General features: G+C 41.5%; 1 protein-coding gene across 1 annotated transcript; it reads left to right on the forward strand.

The window, feature by feature from the left end:
• Positions 1 to 4240: 4240 nt before the first annotated feature.
• sox2 (SRY-box transcription factor 2) lies at positions 4241 to 6596 on the forward strand. The gene has a single exon (XM_084065721.1). The coding sequence runs from the start codon at positions 4632 to 4634 to the stop codon at positions 5589 to 5591; it is 960 nt and encodes a 319-aa protein (XP_083921847.1). The 5' UTR covers positions 4241 to 4631; the 3' UTR covers positions 5592 to 6596.
• Positions 6597 to 16729: the final 10133 nt, after the last annotated feature.

Below are 16729 nucleotides of genomic sequence, written 5' to 3' on the forward strand. Positions count from 1 at the left end.
AATGTTGACGTTTATGTAATAAACTCATTGAATAAAACATTGCGCAACAGAAAGCTCTTCATTAATTTCGTTTGTTTAAAGACCAATATTTTCTTTAATAGTAGTACAATCAATTATGTATTTTTAAGTTGACATAGTTTTAATATATTTTCGCTATTTAGTTGCTTATTGCGTATACTATCCTATATAGACCTAGTTCTTTATGAATAGCCTATAGGAAAATATGCATATTAAAATAAAAATGTTAACTTCTCAAAAGTAGCCTAAAAAAAGTAGTCTTTATCAACTCATAATTATCCTAAATAAAATAATAATAACTATAAAAATGTCTTTATTGCATTGTTCCTGTCTATATATTTGAAAACTGTACTTATACAACTGCTTAATATTATACATAATTAATGTAGTTTATCTTGTAAGAAAGTGAAAAGGTCGAGCATGTTTGTTGATAGACAATTTTCTTAGCCTTGTCTTCAGCCCCTGGCACGACCCCTAGTGGCAAGAAAATACACCTGAGAAATCTCTCTCTCTCTCTCTCTCTCTCTCTCTCTCTCTCTCTCTCTCTCTCTCTCTCTCTCTCTCTCTCTCTCTCTCTCTCTCTCTCTCTCTCATTTATCATATATCTGTTATGGTTGTTATGTTATATGGTTGTTATAATTGTTATGGTGTCAATTAAATGATGGCCATACAGACACTAGGTGGAAATAGTTACAGAAAAGAGCAGAATCACAATAAACTGCTCGATGTGGTGTGACAGTAAAAGTAATTAATTGACAGCTGTCAAGCTCGACAAATAGCTTCGGCGTGCTCAGCTCAAACATAGTTTGTATTTGTAGAGGCTATGTCCTTATTTTCCCTTCTTTTTTCATTTTTTTCATTTTCAAAAATAGCCTTTTAGTTTGTGTTAAAAAAAAAGACAGTAAAAAAATGGAATCTTCTTATTTTGATTGTAGGCATAAATGCTAATATGTGTAATGCTCGTTCCTATATAATAGCCTACTTGTGTAGCCTAAATTGTGCTTTAAAACACAAAGTCATGATGGTGCGGGTGCAGCGTGTTTTTGTGCTATTATTTCTGTGGTGGACAAACCAACCAGGGTCTTACAAGTGGTCCGACTGTGCCTTGCTGTTAGTTTCTCTTTTGGTTTTGTTTAATTCCCCTTCATTGTGAATGCAGGGCCTTCTTTCAGGGGGTCGCAGGGTTCCCCGCTGTCCCTTTCTTATCATAAGCAGATTAGAGGTAGCGGGGAACACACTCACATGCAGATATATAGCTGCTATTTCAACCTTGCATTATAATGGGCCAAGCTGCATGTGTCGCCCTCTCTCAGCCTATTAAACCAGTGGTTCTCAACCTGTGGGACGGGACCCCCAGTGGGGTCCCGGGGAGGGGTCCCCAGAGGACAGTGAAGTGTCAATTTAAGGACTTTTAAGACCTTTATAATACCTAAAAAAGAAGAAAAATATAGTTAAAAGAGACCATTACTGCATCAAGTAATCAATAAACCATGCTATAAAAACTCGTCAAACATTTGCCAAATTGTCAAATAATATAAGAAGGAGGCAAAAAAAAAACGCAAGGCGTTGTGAGCTTGTAGATCTGCAATTTTCACAATATTTATCTCTTATCTGTGGAACCGAGTCAAACAAAATGTAACGCCTCAATTCCAAGTGCTTGTCAGGGTGGTGGTCCCCAGTTCAAATATGATTATTTTTTTTGGGGGGGGGGTCAGACAGCCTGAAAAGGTTGAGAACCACTGTATTAAAACGCAAGATGAATCTTATGTAAGGTTACCGAGGCCTGCCATTAATGACATGCGCAAGGACCCTGCTCCTGTATTTATTATCGAATGACTAAAACAAAAATAAAGAAGGTGCTTAATATGTTCAGATTCAATTATGGTTTAATAATTCCCTGACCCAAATTATTTCAGGTGTATGTCGCCTATAGCTATTCGATCTATCGTTAATTATTCGACCTGTCTGGCTCACGGATCTAGATTGGCAGATGCATGTTGCTCTCACTCTGACTCTGTTGTGAGTGTGAATTGATGAATTGAAGGCTAATGTCCTCGTTAATGCTCCTATGCATATTGTCCTCTTGGCTTGGCAGAGTCATGATAATGCAGACGATAAAGGCCGCTATCATCCTTATTTGCAAAGAATGTTAAGGCCTGTCATCGTGTTATTGTTTAGCCTATTTCCACCTTTGTGTGCGTGTGCGTGCGCGTGTGTGTGCGTGCGTGTGCGTGTGTGTGCGTGTGCGTGTGCGTGTGCGTGTGTGTGTGTGTGTGCGCGCGCGTGCGTGCGTGCGTGCGTGCGTGTGTGTATAGTTAGTGGGGTTGCTAATAACACACGACCTGTTCACTTGCATACTTGTACATTTCTTTCTACCTACATTTTGGACCCACTACTATTAAATCAAGAATGTGCACTTGTCTATTGAATAATAGTAGGCTACTGAGGCTGAGGGCTGTAGAATGCATGAGGGCTGGGACTCTTTTATAGATGCAAGACACTGAAATAAATAACGTAATTAATCATTTAATTAAGCACTATGCACACCTCAACATAAATGGAACCTTAAAAAGCAAAGTGCGGTGAACGAAAGTTCACCTAATTCCTTCATTCAAGGGAGCAGTCTATCTCTGGCTGCTATACTCACTCTCGCCAGTAGACGGCGCTGACGTCACGCAGCAAGGCTCCCTGCTTGTCCTGGTTGGGAGAAGCACAATGAAGTGATCCCTTTGGCATCAACACTTCGTGGTGTTTTCTCCCCCACACAAACTTTTCTAGAATTCATCATTGCTTTATTTATGATGATGATGCTGTTGTTGTTGTTGTTGTTGTTTTTGTATGTATCTCTTAAGCATGTCTTATTTGGCTGTTCAAATAATTTGCTGCAGTTTTATGAAAATAGTTTGAATCAGGTGTTGGCAAATTGTTTTAACAGTTTTGTTGGCACTTCGAAGTTATTGTGTAGCTCTTAGCTCAGACTCAGAGAGAGATGAACCTCTCTCTCAAAAATAGCAGATCTATAAGCTCACAACACCTCACAGCGCGAGGTGTTGTGAGCTTATAGATCTGCTATTTTTGGCTATAATGTTCCCCTCAGAATTGGGATAGGGTTGAACTGGTAAAAAAAAAAATCCATATCACACAAAGATTGGGGCGACCCCCGTCCTGTAGTAACTCCCTCTGAGGACCCCCTGTTGAAGACCCTGGGGCTATATGGGGTCTAGGTAGCGACAAAGCCCGCAGCACCAACAACAACAATAACGGAGTGGAAGTGGAGTGGAGTTGGGCCTTTGTCCGGCCCAATGTAGCGACAACATCCCAAACAAAACCACTTATTTGTGATGAGTAGAGTCTGGTGTGTTGGCATTCAACTTCACTGCCATTGAAGCCCATCCGTCTGAACAAAAGACTTGGGGAAACATCTTGGATTACCTTTCCTCTTGTCAAAGCTTTAAACCAAGCCTCAGTCATCAGCGATGGTGCTTTGATAACAAAGTTTATGAGTGCCGTTATTGGGGGCTGTGTATTATAGGGATATTAGTGAATTAGTGAGCCATATATTTCGCTATGATTACATGTGTGCTATAGTCACATTCCCACTCAAGTTAGCGATAATCTTCAGCATTTTATCACCTAAAAAAAGAATCATTATCACATCACCCATATTTGATTGTATTTAAATAGCAATGTTTTGTTGATAGAACACTTGTAGGTTGGGGGGTGAGGAAATGCCACAAAAAAAGAACAATTAGATATCTTTTCCCATGCACTGTTGACAAACTGATGAAGATTTCAGTCATTATTATTCTTTTCAGACGTATTGCTACCACTAGGAAACTCTTTGCCCTATTTAAACAGAATAACAACAAAGTTTGCTACGTGCATTTTATCCACACTTACCAAACAACACACTTTAATGTCCCTACATGCAGCGCCACAGCATGCCTTTGTATCAAACCTCCCTCGACATTAAGCTGGATGTGTTTTAATAACATATATTTCCATAAGCTTGGAGATGGTAAATATGTACTTGGTGCTCTCATAGTGTGTGATGGTGCTGTGCTCAAACCCCGCCCTTTATGCTAAACGAATGCCTCCCAGTGCCGTGTCAGGGGAGCAGGGCCGCCTCTGATTGGCCAGCAGGCCGCCTGTGATTGGCCAGGTCCAAGCCATTTATTCACTGACAGCCCCATCACATGAATGCTTGTCTATTAACTTGTTCCAAAACTATCTGGAGTTGTCAAGGCTCCGGCGGAGAGAAGAGGGGCAAAAAGTAGTTTGTTGATTCTTTTTCGGAGAAGCGACAGGAGAAGTTTGTGGACACAACATTTGCAGGAACCTATTGGGAGTCTCTCTCTCTCACTCACACGCACACACACACACTCACTCACTCAAACGCACACACACACTAAAGGGAACGAGAGTGAGAGTGTGTGGGGGAACACACCACGGGTTGGTGATTGTTGTTTTTTTTTGCAGTGAAAAGTTCCAGGTAACTTTAGCAGAGCAGCAGCCCCCTGTGCCACTATACTTTATACCTCTGGCTTTGGGAGTTTTCTCTGTATTTTTTCGCTCTGTGCTGTGTGGAGTTCCACCTAAAAAACAGCCTCCTGATGTATAACATGATGGAGACCGAGCTGAAGCCCCCCGCTCCCCAGACCAACACGGGGGGCCCGGGCAACACCAACACTGGCACCGGCGGCACCAACGCGAAGAACAGCCCGGACCGGGTCAAGAGACCCATGAACGCCTTCATGGTCTGGTCCCGGGGCCAGCGGAGGAAGATGGCGCAAGAGAACCCCAAGATGCACAACTCCGAGATCAGCAAGAGGCTGGGCGCCGAGTGGAAGCTGCTGTCGGAGAGCGAGAAGAGACCGTTCATCGACGAGGCCAAGAGGCTGCGGGCCCTGCACATGAAGGAGCACCCGGATTACAAATACCGTCCCCGGCGGAAGACCAAGACCCTGATGAAGAAGGACAAGTACACCCTGCCCGGGGGTCTCCTGGCCCCGGGGGGCAACGGCATGGGGGCCGGGGTGGGCGGCGGGCTGGGCGGCGGCGTCAACCAGCGCATGGACAGCTACGCGGCGCACATGAACGGCTGGACCAACGGCGGCTACGGCATGATGCAGGAGCAGCTGAGCTACCAGCACCCGGGGCTGAACGCGCACAACCCGGGCCAGATGCAGAGCATGCACCGCTACGACATGAGCGCCCTGCAGTCCTACAACACCATGGCCGGCTCGCAGGGCTACATGAACGGCTCCCCGACCTACGCCATGTCCTACTCCCAGCAGAGCACCGCGCTGGGCTCCATGGGGGGCTCGGTGGTCAAGTCCGAGTCCAGCTCCTCCAGCCCGCCCGTCGTCACCTCGTCGTCCCACCGCGGCGGCGGCGCCGGGCCGCCGGGCTGCCAGGGCGGGGACCTGCGGGACATGATCAGCATGTACCTGCCGGGGGCGGAGGTCAGCGAGCAGACTGCCCAGACCCGGCTACACATGTCGGGGCATTACCAGAGCGCCGTGCCCCCCGGTACGACGATCAACGGCACGTTGCCGTTAACACACATGTAATAAGAGAAAAAAAGACAGGACTACTACAAGAAAAACATAAATATAAACTTTTATAAGAGAAACTGTGGACTACTACTTTGGACTATTTTTGTACAGAAAAAAAAACACACACACACGCACACACATCGGGGTGGGAAAAGTTGTATAGACCTCTCTCAAGGAAAAGAAAACTCGACTCTTCTTTTTTTTTCTCTTCTTTTTATTATTCTAAAGAACCGTTCCAAGAGGACATTTTCCCCTTTCCAGTGGTGTATGAGTTTGGAAGAGTAGAAAGTGGGAGTCGCAATCAAATGTTTTATTATTGCAATCACCTTTTGTACAGTATTTATCAAAGAAGCATAACAATCGGATGAAATTGTTTGTTAAAACTACAAGAGGTTACATTTTTATAAAACGCCATTTCTGCAGGAGAGAAAAAAAAGAAAAATAACAAACACGATGCAGAATTGGAATTATAGGATATTATTATCAGTTATTATGCTCCTTTTTAACTGCAAACTATTTGAGAGAAATGGACAGATTGCCTAAAAAGCCGACGCAGGTAAACCTGTTTTTCCTTTCAAAACAATATTACTAAAAACGTTTTAATTTCGTTAAAAATAAAACTACGACATAAAGTAAACGACAAAACTTCTTTCTCTCACAGCTTAAAAAAACATAGGTTGTTAATTTATATTTCCGTCTCCCACTTTTCATCTGTTTAGGTATGAAGCTTGTGCTTTTTATTTTCTAATGAGTTGTACATTTTCTGTATATTTACTGTGATATTTTAAGTTTTTATTTCAAATTTCATTCCCGTAGTTGTATTTTAAAAATTGTTGGCCTGTACTCAGAAGCCAACCACTCCATGTATATATATATACCTACCGGAACTAATACCATCCTTATAACAGTTACAATTTCAGCTGAGGTTTTTATTTTTATTTTATCTTCCCCTTTTTTTTCTTTTTTTCCCCCAATATGCAGTTTGAAATGAATAAATTTTGGAAATTTGGATACTTGAAATTGTATGAGTTTGATTTTATTTCTCTTTTCAATCATTAACGTGCAGATTGTCATCCCATGTTAAGTTGTCATGTAGCTTAAATTATGCTTGTTCTTTGATATTACTTTATAGGACATAATTAGGCTATTGGTTATAGGCCTATATCTCTCCAAACTTATATGACTGAATAGTCTGTCACAGACCAACATAGGCCTACAAAACAACATTTTGATGGACAGAAAAATATATTATATTTATATATGCCGTTTAAAATAATTTAAAACAACCTACTTTATAATTAACCAGACGAAATTCAAACGCACAACAAAAAAATGTTTCGTGGTTGTATGATTATTATTTTTTAATCTTTCTTTTTCTTCTACTACACACAGGTGTGTATAATTTATTTCATGCTGATATGTTAAACCAGAGTTTATAATACTCAGGTTAACCACATGTTTATTTGCAACCAGGTTTGCCTGTGGAGGGGCTTTGGACGGCCGGTGTCCCATCATGTCACATGTTACCTTTGAGAAGTGCAAGGGAAGAGTTTTTCCACCAAAATGTCGAAGAATCTCAAAATAAGGTAGATTGTCCTTTTTCCTCAACACACTAAATCAAACGACACCATCGGGCCAGCTGTACAAATGGCTTCATATTATGCAGTTATGAATAAATTAATATGATTTATTGTGCTGTAAACAGTTTGATGTCATAGGCCAGAGGCCTTATGAACAGATAGTTATATAGGAACACTTTGAATGTGATGCCTGCAACGAGTTTATAGGCTACATCAATCACATAAGACCAAATTATTATTTATAGCTTACGTTTTTGAGTGGCTCTTTTATTATTATTATTAATTTAGGCTAATTTTCTATTTTCTACAAAAGTTGATTTAGCAGAAGCCTGTTGATAATGTGAGATATTTTCAATAATTTGCCCCAGGCCTCTCGTGCATGGGGTCGTGACTCGTGTATAGCGTTGTTTCTCAAAGTGGGGTCCGGGGACCCCCAGGGGTCGAGTTAGTCCAGCACCACAATCATTTTAAGCACTTTAACCATATTTTATACTTTGGCAATTTTTTTTAAATCATGAAGATTTGTGCGAACCTTTGAATATATATATAGTTTTTTAAGCGAACATTTTAAACTCAAATCTTTGCTTTTGGAGGTCCCTGGCACAAAACCTTTCCAGATGGGGGTCCGCGGCCAAATATATATCAATTTGGGGGTCCATGACATGGAAAAAGTTCGAGAACCTCTGGTGTGTAGGCTATGTATTAGGCCTGTATGGCGGGGCGGTGCACTTCACTTCACTTCACTTGTGTGAGATAGATCTGGAAGCTGATGTGATTCCGTTTGTCATCCTCCTGTGTTATCAAATCACTTATCATTCTAAATGTTCAATTAGGCCCAAATTGAACGTGAGGGCCCGTGAAAGGATCCAGGGGAGCGGGACGGCACCGACCGTCACGATGCTCTCCCCAGATTAAATAGCTCCATATAGTCTCAAGTGTAGCCGTTTAATTTAATGTTTAATCAAACGGGTCCTGCTGTTCCCCGTTAACCCCCCGTTCTCACGGTTCACGCTCTTCGGATGGCTGTCGGTGAACACTCGCCCCTCCTTTCTTTTTCTTCTCTTCCTTCCCTTCCTTTCTTTCTTTCTTGCTCTCTCTCTTTTCGCTTTCTCTCTCTCTCTTTCTCTCTCTCTCTCTCTTTTTTTTTACTTGACCAAAATGCTTCCCATGCGTCTCTCACCATGCAGGCTGCTTTCTCCCGTATAATAATCCTTATGATGATGAGCTGCTCACTACAAATACTCGCTTTGAATTTAACTAACGGTTTTTTAATCTGGGGGGACAGCCAGGGGAACACACTGCGTGTGTGTGTGTGTGTGTGTGTGTGTGTGTGTGTGTGTGTGTGTGTGTGTGTGTGTGTGTGTGTGTGTGTGTGTGTGTGTGTGTGTGTGTGTGTGTGTGTGTGTGTGTGTGTGTGTGTGTGTGTGTGTGTGTGTGTGCGTGCGTGCGTGACACAGAGAGAGAGAGAGAGAGAGAGAGAGAGAGAGAGGTAGATTAGGGCCCGTATAGTTTCTCGCTGGCTGCTGGAGAGAGGGAAAGCGTCTGTTAGGCCCTTCGGTGTCCCGGGGGTCCTCGGGAGTGGGGGGGGTCCCGGGGGAGCGGCGCTCACATTAACCGCCAGATGAATATTTGAAGAGGTTTGTCTCTGCATTAATATCTACAGCCCCGCTCCCAGCCGGACCTTCAAGAGGTCAAGGGATCGTTGGCTGCCCGTTAATTATTGATACAAGCGGCTGAATTGGTTGTAATAGCATGGGGGACACCGGTGATAAACTGCTTGTTTTGAAAAGGTCGAAGGTGTATGTTATTAAATTCTCCTTTTCTCCCTCTCCTGTCTCCTCCATGAACACCGGGGCGTGCGTGTTATATTAAATTTAAGGCCCCGAGGCCTCTCTCTCTCTCTCTCTGGACTAAATCATTTTTTTTCCCAGGCTGAGCGCTGGGGCTTTGATGTGATGCGTCTGTTATATTTAATTTAATATCTAATCTAGTGTTATAATAAATGGTGGCATATACATAAAAAATACGATTTGACGTCGATACTTCTTGGTAGTGTTTTTTATGCCAAGGACCCCCAAAATGATATGTATTTGACTGCCCCCCCCCCCCCCCCCCCCATCTCAAAAATTTGTGCCAGGGATTTTTCAAAAATAGCAGATCTGCAAGCTCATAGCGCGGCACTCGGTGCCTCCCTATGAGCTTGTAGATCTGCTATTTTTTGAATGGCCAAAGTATAAAATATGTTTAAAGTGGTTAAAATGATTGTGAAGCTATATTAAATAATTTAACTGAGGACACCCCCGCCCCCCCTCAAGGACCCCTGGGGGTCCCCGGACCCCACTTTGAGAACCAATGATATTATATACCATCAGACATATAGGCGGAAACTGCTCTGGAAAAGAAAGTTAAAATCATGGGCAAACTCACACAATTTTAGATTTATTATTAGGACAGGCATGATGCCTAAAACAAAAACCTTTTCTTCATGCTTGTCGAGGAGGCTATTATATACAGTCTGCGCCAGAAAAACATTGATATAGAGCCACTTTTAGTGGAGAAAATGACCGGTGAATCTTTAAAGTCAGCTTTGTGCTTCTTTCTCATAATGTGATTTAATCTCCAAGGAGCTTTGAGCTTCAATGGCGTCGCCTGTTCAAACATTAAATAAAGGCGCTGCCCGCTTGGCCTTGAAGTGTTGCTAGTGATACATACAGGGAATCAAAGCCAAATAAAGCCTGTCTAAATTGTCAGCCCTTATGGCAGTGATATTATTACAGAGGCAAGTTCCTCAAACAAACCTGGATACTAAACCAGAGGTGGAAAAGGGCTCGTTTATAAGAAACTGCGACAAACTCCAATGCGTCGTTTTATGTGATTTAGTTGGTTCTCAAAGTGGGGTCCGGGGACCCCCATGGGTCCTTGTTGGGGGGGGGGGGGGGGGGGGGGGGGGGGGGTACCAGGGGGTCCCCAGTAAAATGAGTTAATAAAGAGTCACAGTTATTTTAACCCCTTTATCCATATTTTATACTTTGGCTATTCAAAAATAGCAGATATTCAAGCTCGGCACCAAGTGCTGCGCTATATATGAGCTTGTAGATCTGCTATTTTTGAAAAATAATGAAAATTTGTGCAAATTTGAATGTATTTAAAAGCATTTGTTACTCAAATCTTTGCTTCTGGGGGTCCCTGGAACAAAATATTTTGAGATGGGGGTCCGTGGCCAAATACATATAATTTTGGGGGTCCCAGCTTGACATAAAAAAAAGTTTGAGAAACACTGATTTTTAGGAGAGAGAGAGCCTCACATCCATCCATCTAGCTCTGGTCCACAGCATCAGAGGGAGTTCTCCTTTAACACTATGGTAGGCCTACTTTCGATCCGCTGCCTGCCTCCGTAGCGCAGGCTGCGCAGTAAACGTAAAAACTACACTTTCCTTACTTACTCACCAAAACAAAGACGGGTTTAACACGTTGAAAGCCTACTTTCCTTAGTGGGGGACACTCTAAGCCCCCCACCTCACGTCTAAAATACACTTTTTTTCTTTTGTCCAGAAAAGAAAAATATTCCACTGGATGGAAAAATGTTTTTATTTACTCCACTGCGCCCCCTACAGATCCGGTCAGTGGAACTTTTCTATTGACCAGATTTTTCCTTCCGCTGAAATATTTTGTTTTCTGGCAAAACATTTAGACGTGAGGTGGGGGGCTCAGAGTGTTCCCACTAAGGAAAGTAGGCTTTCAACATCTTAAAACCGTCTTTGTTTTGGTGAGTAGCAAAAGTGTATTTTTAAAATAATATTTACTATAGAGCCGAGAGGCTGCGCTATACCAGGTGTGTGCGGGCAATTAATGGATCGAAAGTAACATAGCGTTAAGGATAACTCCTTCTAATGCTATGGACCCACCCTACATCCACCCACCCACCCATCCATCCATCCATCCATCCATCCATCCATCCATCCATCCATCCATGCTGTAGTGCTGGAGGACATGTGTAGTTCAACAGGTGGTAAGCGCGCGCGCCTCTGCTTTCTTGTGAGCTCCTGAAAAAAAGAGAAAGAAAGAAAAAAAAACAGCTTCCCAGATGTTATCTACGATAGCCTGTGTGTGTGTGTGTGTGTGTGTGTGTGTGTGTGTGTGTGTGTGTGTGTGTGTGTGTGTGTGTGTGTGTGTGTGTGTGTGTGTGTGTGTGTGTGTGCGTGTGTGTGTGTGTGTGTGTGTGTGTGTGTGTGTGTGTGTTTGCGCGCGCACGCGCGTGTATTTAGCGTATTAAGAAAGTCGATACGATATTAGGCTTTATACAACTTAAAGGAGTAGTTCACAAAAAAAGAAATACTTATATTCATTTACGCACCCCATGAAGCCTTGAATTCATGAATATTCTTTTGTTTTTGTCACATTCCTTAAGGGTGTGATAGAAAAGAAGTCATTTTCTTTAGTGAACCACTCCTTTAAGGCTATATACGTTTATATAGCTATTAACTGAGGTCGTCTGCTATTTTCACTATACTTTTGTGTGATGAATAGGGCAAAACAACAACATGACAATTTGAAACCTGGAGATATGAGGTTTCTGCCCGACAGACAGCAACGAAATATAAAATTCACTTTTATAGCAGACTTGTGAAAAGAGAGTCTGTGGAAACGCCATTTGTTCAACAACCGGCTTCGTATTATTTTGTGACTCTAGAGTTGTGAAACTTTAGCTGCTGTCTTTGTATATTATATATGTGTGTGTTTATCTTTTATATTATTATTACAAAACATGCATTTACCCCTTCAACCCTATTTAAACTTTGGCTATTTGAAAATAGCCCATTTCACAAGAATTTCATCCTTGTGAAATGGCATTCTGCATAATGAGTACTTTTACTTTTGGTACTTTAAGTATATTTTGATGCCATGCAAATAGCCTACTAAAACGTTAGCAGCTGTCTTTGCATAATATAATAAATCAAAAGATAAACACACCGTTTCTACACTCTATAGCCTATATGTGTCAAAATCCCATGTTTGTTGTTCAGATAATATGTATTTAATAATTTGGGTCAAATGGCCCCCACCCTGTCGCGGGCACACACACACACACACACACACACACACACACACACACACACACACACACACACACACACACACACACACACACACACACACACACACACAACGGGGTTTAGAGGCCTTTAATCCACTACTAGAGCCACTTTCTTTTTTCACCTCTTTGCGATAGCTTAGAGCGCGCGCGTGTGTGTGCGTGTGCGTGTGTGGGAGGGGGAGGGGGGGGGGTTAGGATTCACTCGGTAAATATTTTTCTTCCTCCGGAATTCTTTTTATATTCGGAATTGGAACTTACTTTTCCAAATATGATTTCAGAGTTCATTATGCGTTTATATAGCTGCAGAAGAAAAAACAATAACTAAAACTAACGCGAAGTGCATTAGCCTATTATTATTATTGTTATTATTATTATTATTATATTTTATGCTATTATATCAGTGAAATTGTTTGTCACAACATGTGACTTCCCGATCCCGACACAGAACAGTAGCCTATAGGGAGAGTGACATGGGAACATCTTTGGGTTTACACCCCCTGTACCACTGTTTCCCAAGAGTGGGTCGGGACCCAATTGTGGGTCGCGGACACATGTCTATGCGTCACGAGTAAAATATCCCTTAACATTAAATGTTAAAAAAAAGAAAACAATTTGTTTTTGTTATTATTTCAAAACATAAAAAAAAGTTATGAATTACAAAAAAATTCAATGACTTTTCTAAAGAATTCCATGAATGAAAAAGAAAATCCACATTAGAAAACAAATGTTTAAGAAGTATAGTGAAAATAGCATATCTACAAGCTCACAACTTGCGGCATTGTGAGCTTGTAGATCTGCATCTGAATTTTCTCTCTCATGAGCTAAAAAGTTTTGGAACCAGTGCCCTGTACTGTATCTGTGGGACAGACAGACAGACAGACATGGACAGAAAGTCTGAGTGAACAGAGTAGTTAGAATACAGAAATCTGCCAGAGCAGAGTCCTGTGTGTGTGTGTGTGTGTGTGTGTGTGTGTGTGTGTGTGTGTGTGTGTGTGTGTGTGTGTGTGTGTGTGTGTGTGTGTGTGTGTGTGTGTGTGTGTGTGTGTGTGTGTGTTCGTGGGGACTGAATGGCAGCCAGTAGCCTGCTGATCAAGCGCAGGTGCATGGAAGGGAAGCAGAGGGGGTGGGGTGGGGGGGTCTGCTCTCTCTCTCTCTCTCTCTCTCTCTCTCTCTCTCTCTCTCTCTCTCTCTCTCCCCCCCTCCCCTCTCTCTCTCTCTCTCTCTCTCTCTCTCTCTCTCTCTCTCTCTCTCCCTCTCTCCCTCCCTCTTTCTCTCTCCCCCTCTCTCTATTGAATAGGACCACACACTGACACACACCAGCATGCCATCAGCCTCATTCTCAGAGGCTCGAGGCCTCCTAGAGAACCGCATTCTGTCACCGTTTATCATTTGTGTTCATTGATGCTGACAGCTTTATAGAGCCACATCATTAAAGGAATGCATGTTTTGCACTGGATCGTGGTCCTGCTAACCGTTTGAGGCGGGGAGAAAAAAATATATAGGCCATAATTATAGATATGATTTTTATTCGTTTTATGTTGGTTTTAATTTATGACATACATAGCATAGGTGCTGAATTTATATTTTGTATGTCTTTAAATGTTGTATATTTTTAACCCTTTAAAGCATCTAGACTAGTAGGCTGGACCTGAGTTGGCTCTATATTGGACCTAGCCTTGGATCAAGACTATCATAGATGTATTTTATCGATTTTGACTATTTTTTTTTATATCTATGGCCTAGATATAAAAATGTAAAAATTGATAAAATGTATCCATTTGTAACTCTGTCTGAGAGAGTATAAATGGAACCAAATGGACCCTTAAGGTGGCCTTACACAAGTAGCCTATAGTATAGATAAGTATATTATATATAGTTTATAATATATATATATATTAAATATATTATAAAAATTGTTTAAGACTGAGAAAATCCTGTAGTGTAAGGTTCCATTTACTCTCTCAGAGTTAAATGAACACTCAGGATTTGACTGTGTATGATGGTCTTGATCCAAGGCTATACCACTTTTCCCCTCTACCTCAAATCTCTTACAGCCAAAAAGAAAAAAGAAAAAAAGCTGATCTATAAGCAACTCTCTGGCTAATGTTCCCCTTGCCCCCAGAATATGAATGCATGGGGTTCAAGTGGTAGAACATAAACTCTCATGTATGGCCGCATCAGTGACTTAGAGCTCATGTTTGCTTCATGCATTGGGGGCTGTAACAGATACGGCTGTGTGTATGGGTACCTTAGTGACACCCTGCTCATTACGTATGCGGCGTCTGAAGAGAGATTAGGGCCGGGGAGAGAAAGTGGGAGGGGGGGTGGTGGTGGGGGGGGGGGGGGGGGGGAGAGAGAGAGAGAGAGAGAGAGAGAGAGAGAGAGAGAGAGAGAGAGAGAGAGAGAGAGAGAGAGAGAGAGAGAGAGAGAGAGAGAGAGAGAGAGAGAGAGAGAGAGAGAGAGAGAGAGGACAAACAACAATATGAGGCCTGTTGTACTGTAGGCTATAGTGCTGTTGCCAGCTAGGGAAGCCCTTTGCAATGATGGAAAAAGTACTAACATTTTGTACTTCAGTAACAGTATCAATACTTAATACCACATTGTAGAAATACTCCCTTACAAGTAAAAGTCTTATTATTCCAAATTTACTTGAGTAAAAGTACAAAAGTATTGCCATCAAAATGTACTTAAAGTGCCAAAAGTAAAATAACTCATTATGCAGAATGTCCCAGTTCACAAGTTTTCAAAATGTATTAAAGTCTTTTGAAAATAGCAGATCTACAAGCTCACAAGATCGGCTATTTTCAAATAGCCGAAGTATATATAGGGCTGAAGTGGTTAATGTATGTTTTGTAATAATAATCAAAATCAACAAAGTAACTAAAATGTTCAAATAATTGTAGTACAATATTTGCCTCTTGTACTCAAGTACAGTACTTGAGTACAAGTATATAGTTACTTTCCACCACTGGCCCTTTGGCCCTGCGTTAACATTGTGATCTGCAGCCGTGGGACGCAGCATGGCTCCGCTGATAGAACACAACAGAGACTAGACTCACGTTTCACTGCTTGAAAACCACTGCTGTTGTGTTGCAAAAAAACACAACTAGTCAGGCATGATATTGACTGAGGTGTTATGTTTTACTTTATTACCCCCGGCCGATCCAAGTGTTCAGAGTTTTCTCTCTCTTTCTCTCCTGAGTCAACACCAGCGTTGGGATAGTTACTAAAACATAGTAATATGTTACTTATTACATATTACTTGTTTAAAAAGTAATGTAGTTACTTTACTTATTACTCCCTGCCAAAAGTACCTAGTTACTTATTACTTTAGTTACTTTTTTTTTCTCGCCCCCAGTAATTTGCATCCTTTCTCCCCAAAAGTCTCACACACTAACCCTAACCAGTGTTGCCAGATTAAGAGAGAGAAATAAGCAACCAGGTCTATGAAAACAAGCGACTAATAGACAGGCCACAGTGACCTGCTATATATATATATATATATATATATATATATATATATATATATATATATATATATATATGTGTGTGTGTGTGTGTGTGTGTGTGTGTGTGTGTGTGTGTGTGTGTGTGTGTGTGTGTGTGTGTGTGTGTGTGTGTGTGTGTGTGTGTGTGTATATATATATATATACATGCCACAGTCAGTGACCTATATTATATATATATAGAAAATAGCCGACCTACAAGCTTACGGCGCATCTTCATCGGTTAACAAGTCGCTTATAATAAGCAGACATGGCAACACTGTTTGTTCCGGTTTAAGGGCGGCCCGCCCTTCCGCAGCTGATAATAATTCACACAGACAAGTGCGCAACGTTTCCGTATCCGCTCTAGACCGGATCAGCAAGCAGCCTGCATAACAACTCTATCCCAACCAGTCTACCATTATATCAATGGACCAAAAACAACACAGGATCAAATAAACACACTCAAACCCAGAGTACCACCGAGGCTCGTGAAAAAAAGTAATAAGTTACTTTTTGAAAAAAAGTAAAGGTAATATTATTACTCAAAACGTGAAAGTAATTAGTTACGTTACTAGTTACTGGGAAAAGGTAATAATATTACTTTAAGTTACATATTACTTTAGTTACTTCCCAACACTGGTCAACACAACATTGAGTTTAATTTAACTCTGTGAGTGTAGCTACAAATGTAACCAAATGGACCCCCACGTGTCAATTTCGTTACATTTGTATCCTTGCAGGAGATGGATAAATGGACAGGATTGTATAGGTGTTATATAAGGCAAACAATCAGAATAGTATTTCATGAAAACACATGTTAAGACACCTGTCCACATTTTTTGAGTTAATTTGTTAGAAGCAATATTTAGCTGATTGATTGATTGATTGAATACTTTATTAGCAGTTTTTAAAAAAGCACAGGAAAGTAGGTCTGCCTAAAGGATTAAACCCTGGAAAGCACTATGGCTTGTTTCCATTGGGGTCCTCCTG

The sequence above is a fragment of the Gymnoscopelus microlampas genome (assembly GCF_963454915.1).
Source record: "Gymnoscopelus microlampas genome assembly, chromosome: 9".
Lineage (NCBI taxonomy): Eukaryota > Metazoa > Chordata > Actinopteri > Myctophiformes > Myctophidae > Gymnoscopelus > Gymnoscopelus microlampas.

Excerpts from the sequence above, each read along its gene's own strand:
- sox2 (XM_084065721.1), top strand. The coding sequence starts at position 4,632 with ATGTATAACATGATGGAGACCGAGCTGAAGCCCCCCGCTCCCCAGACC.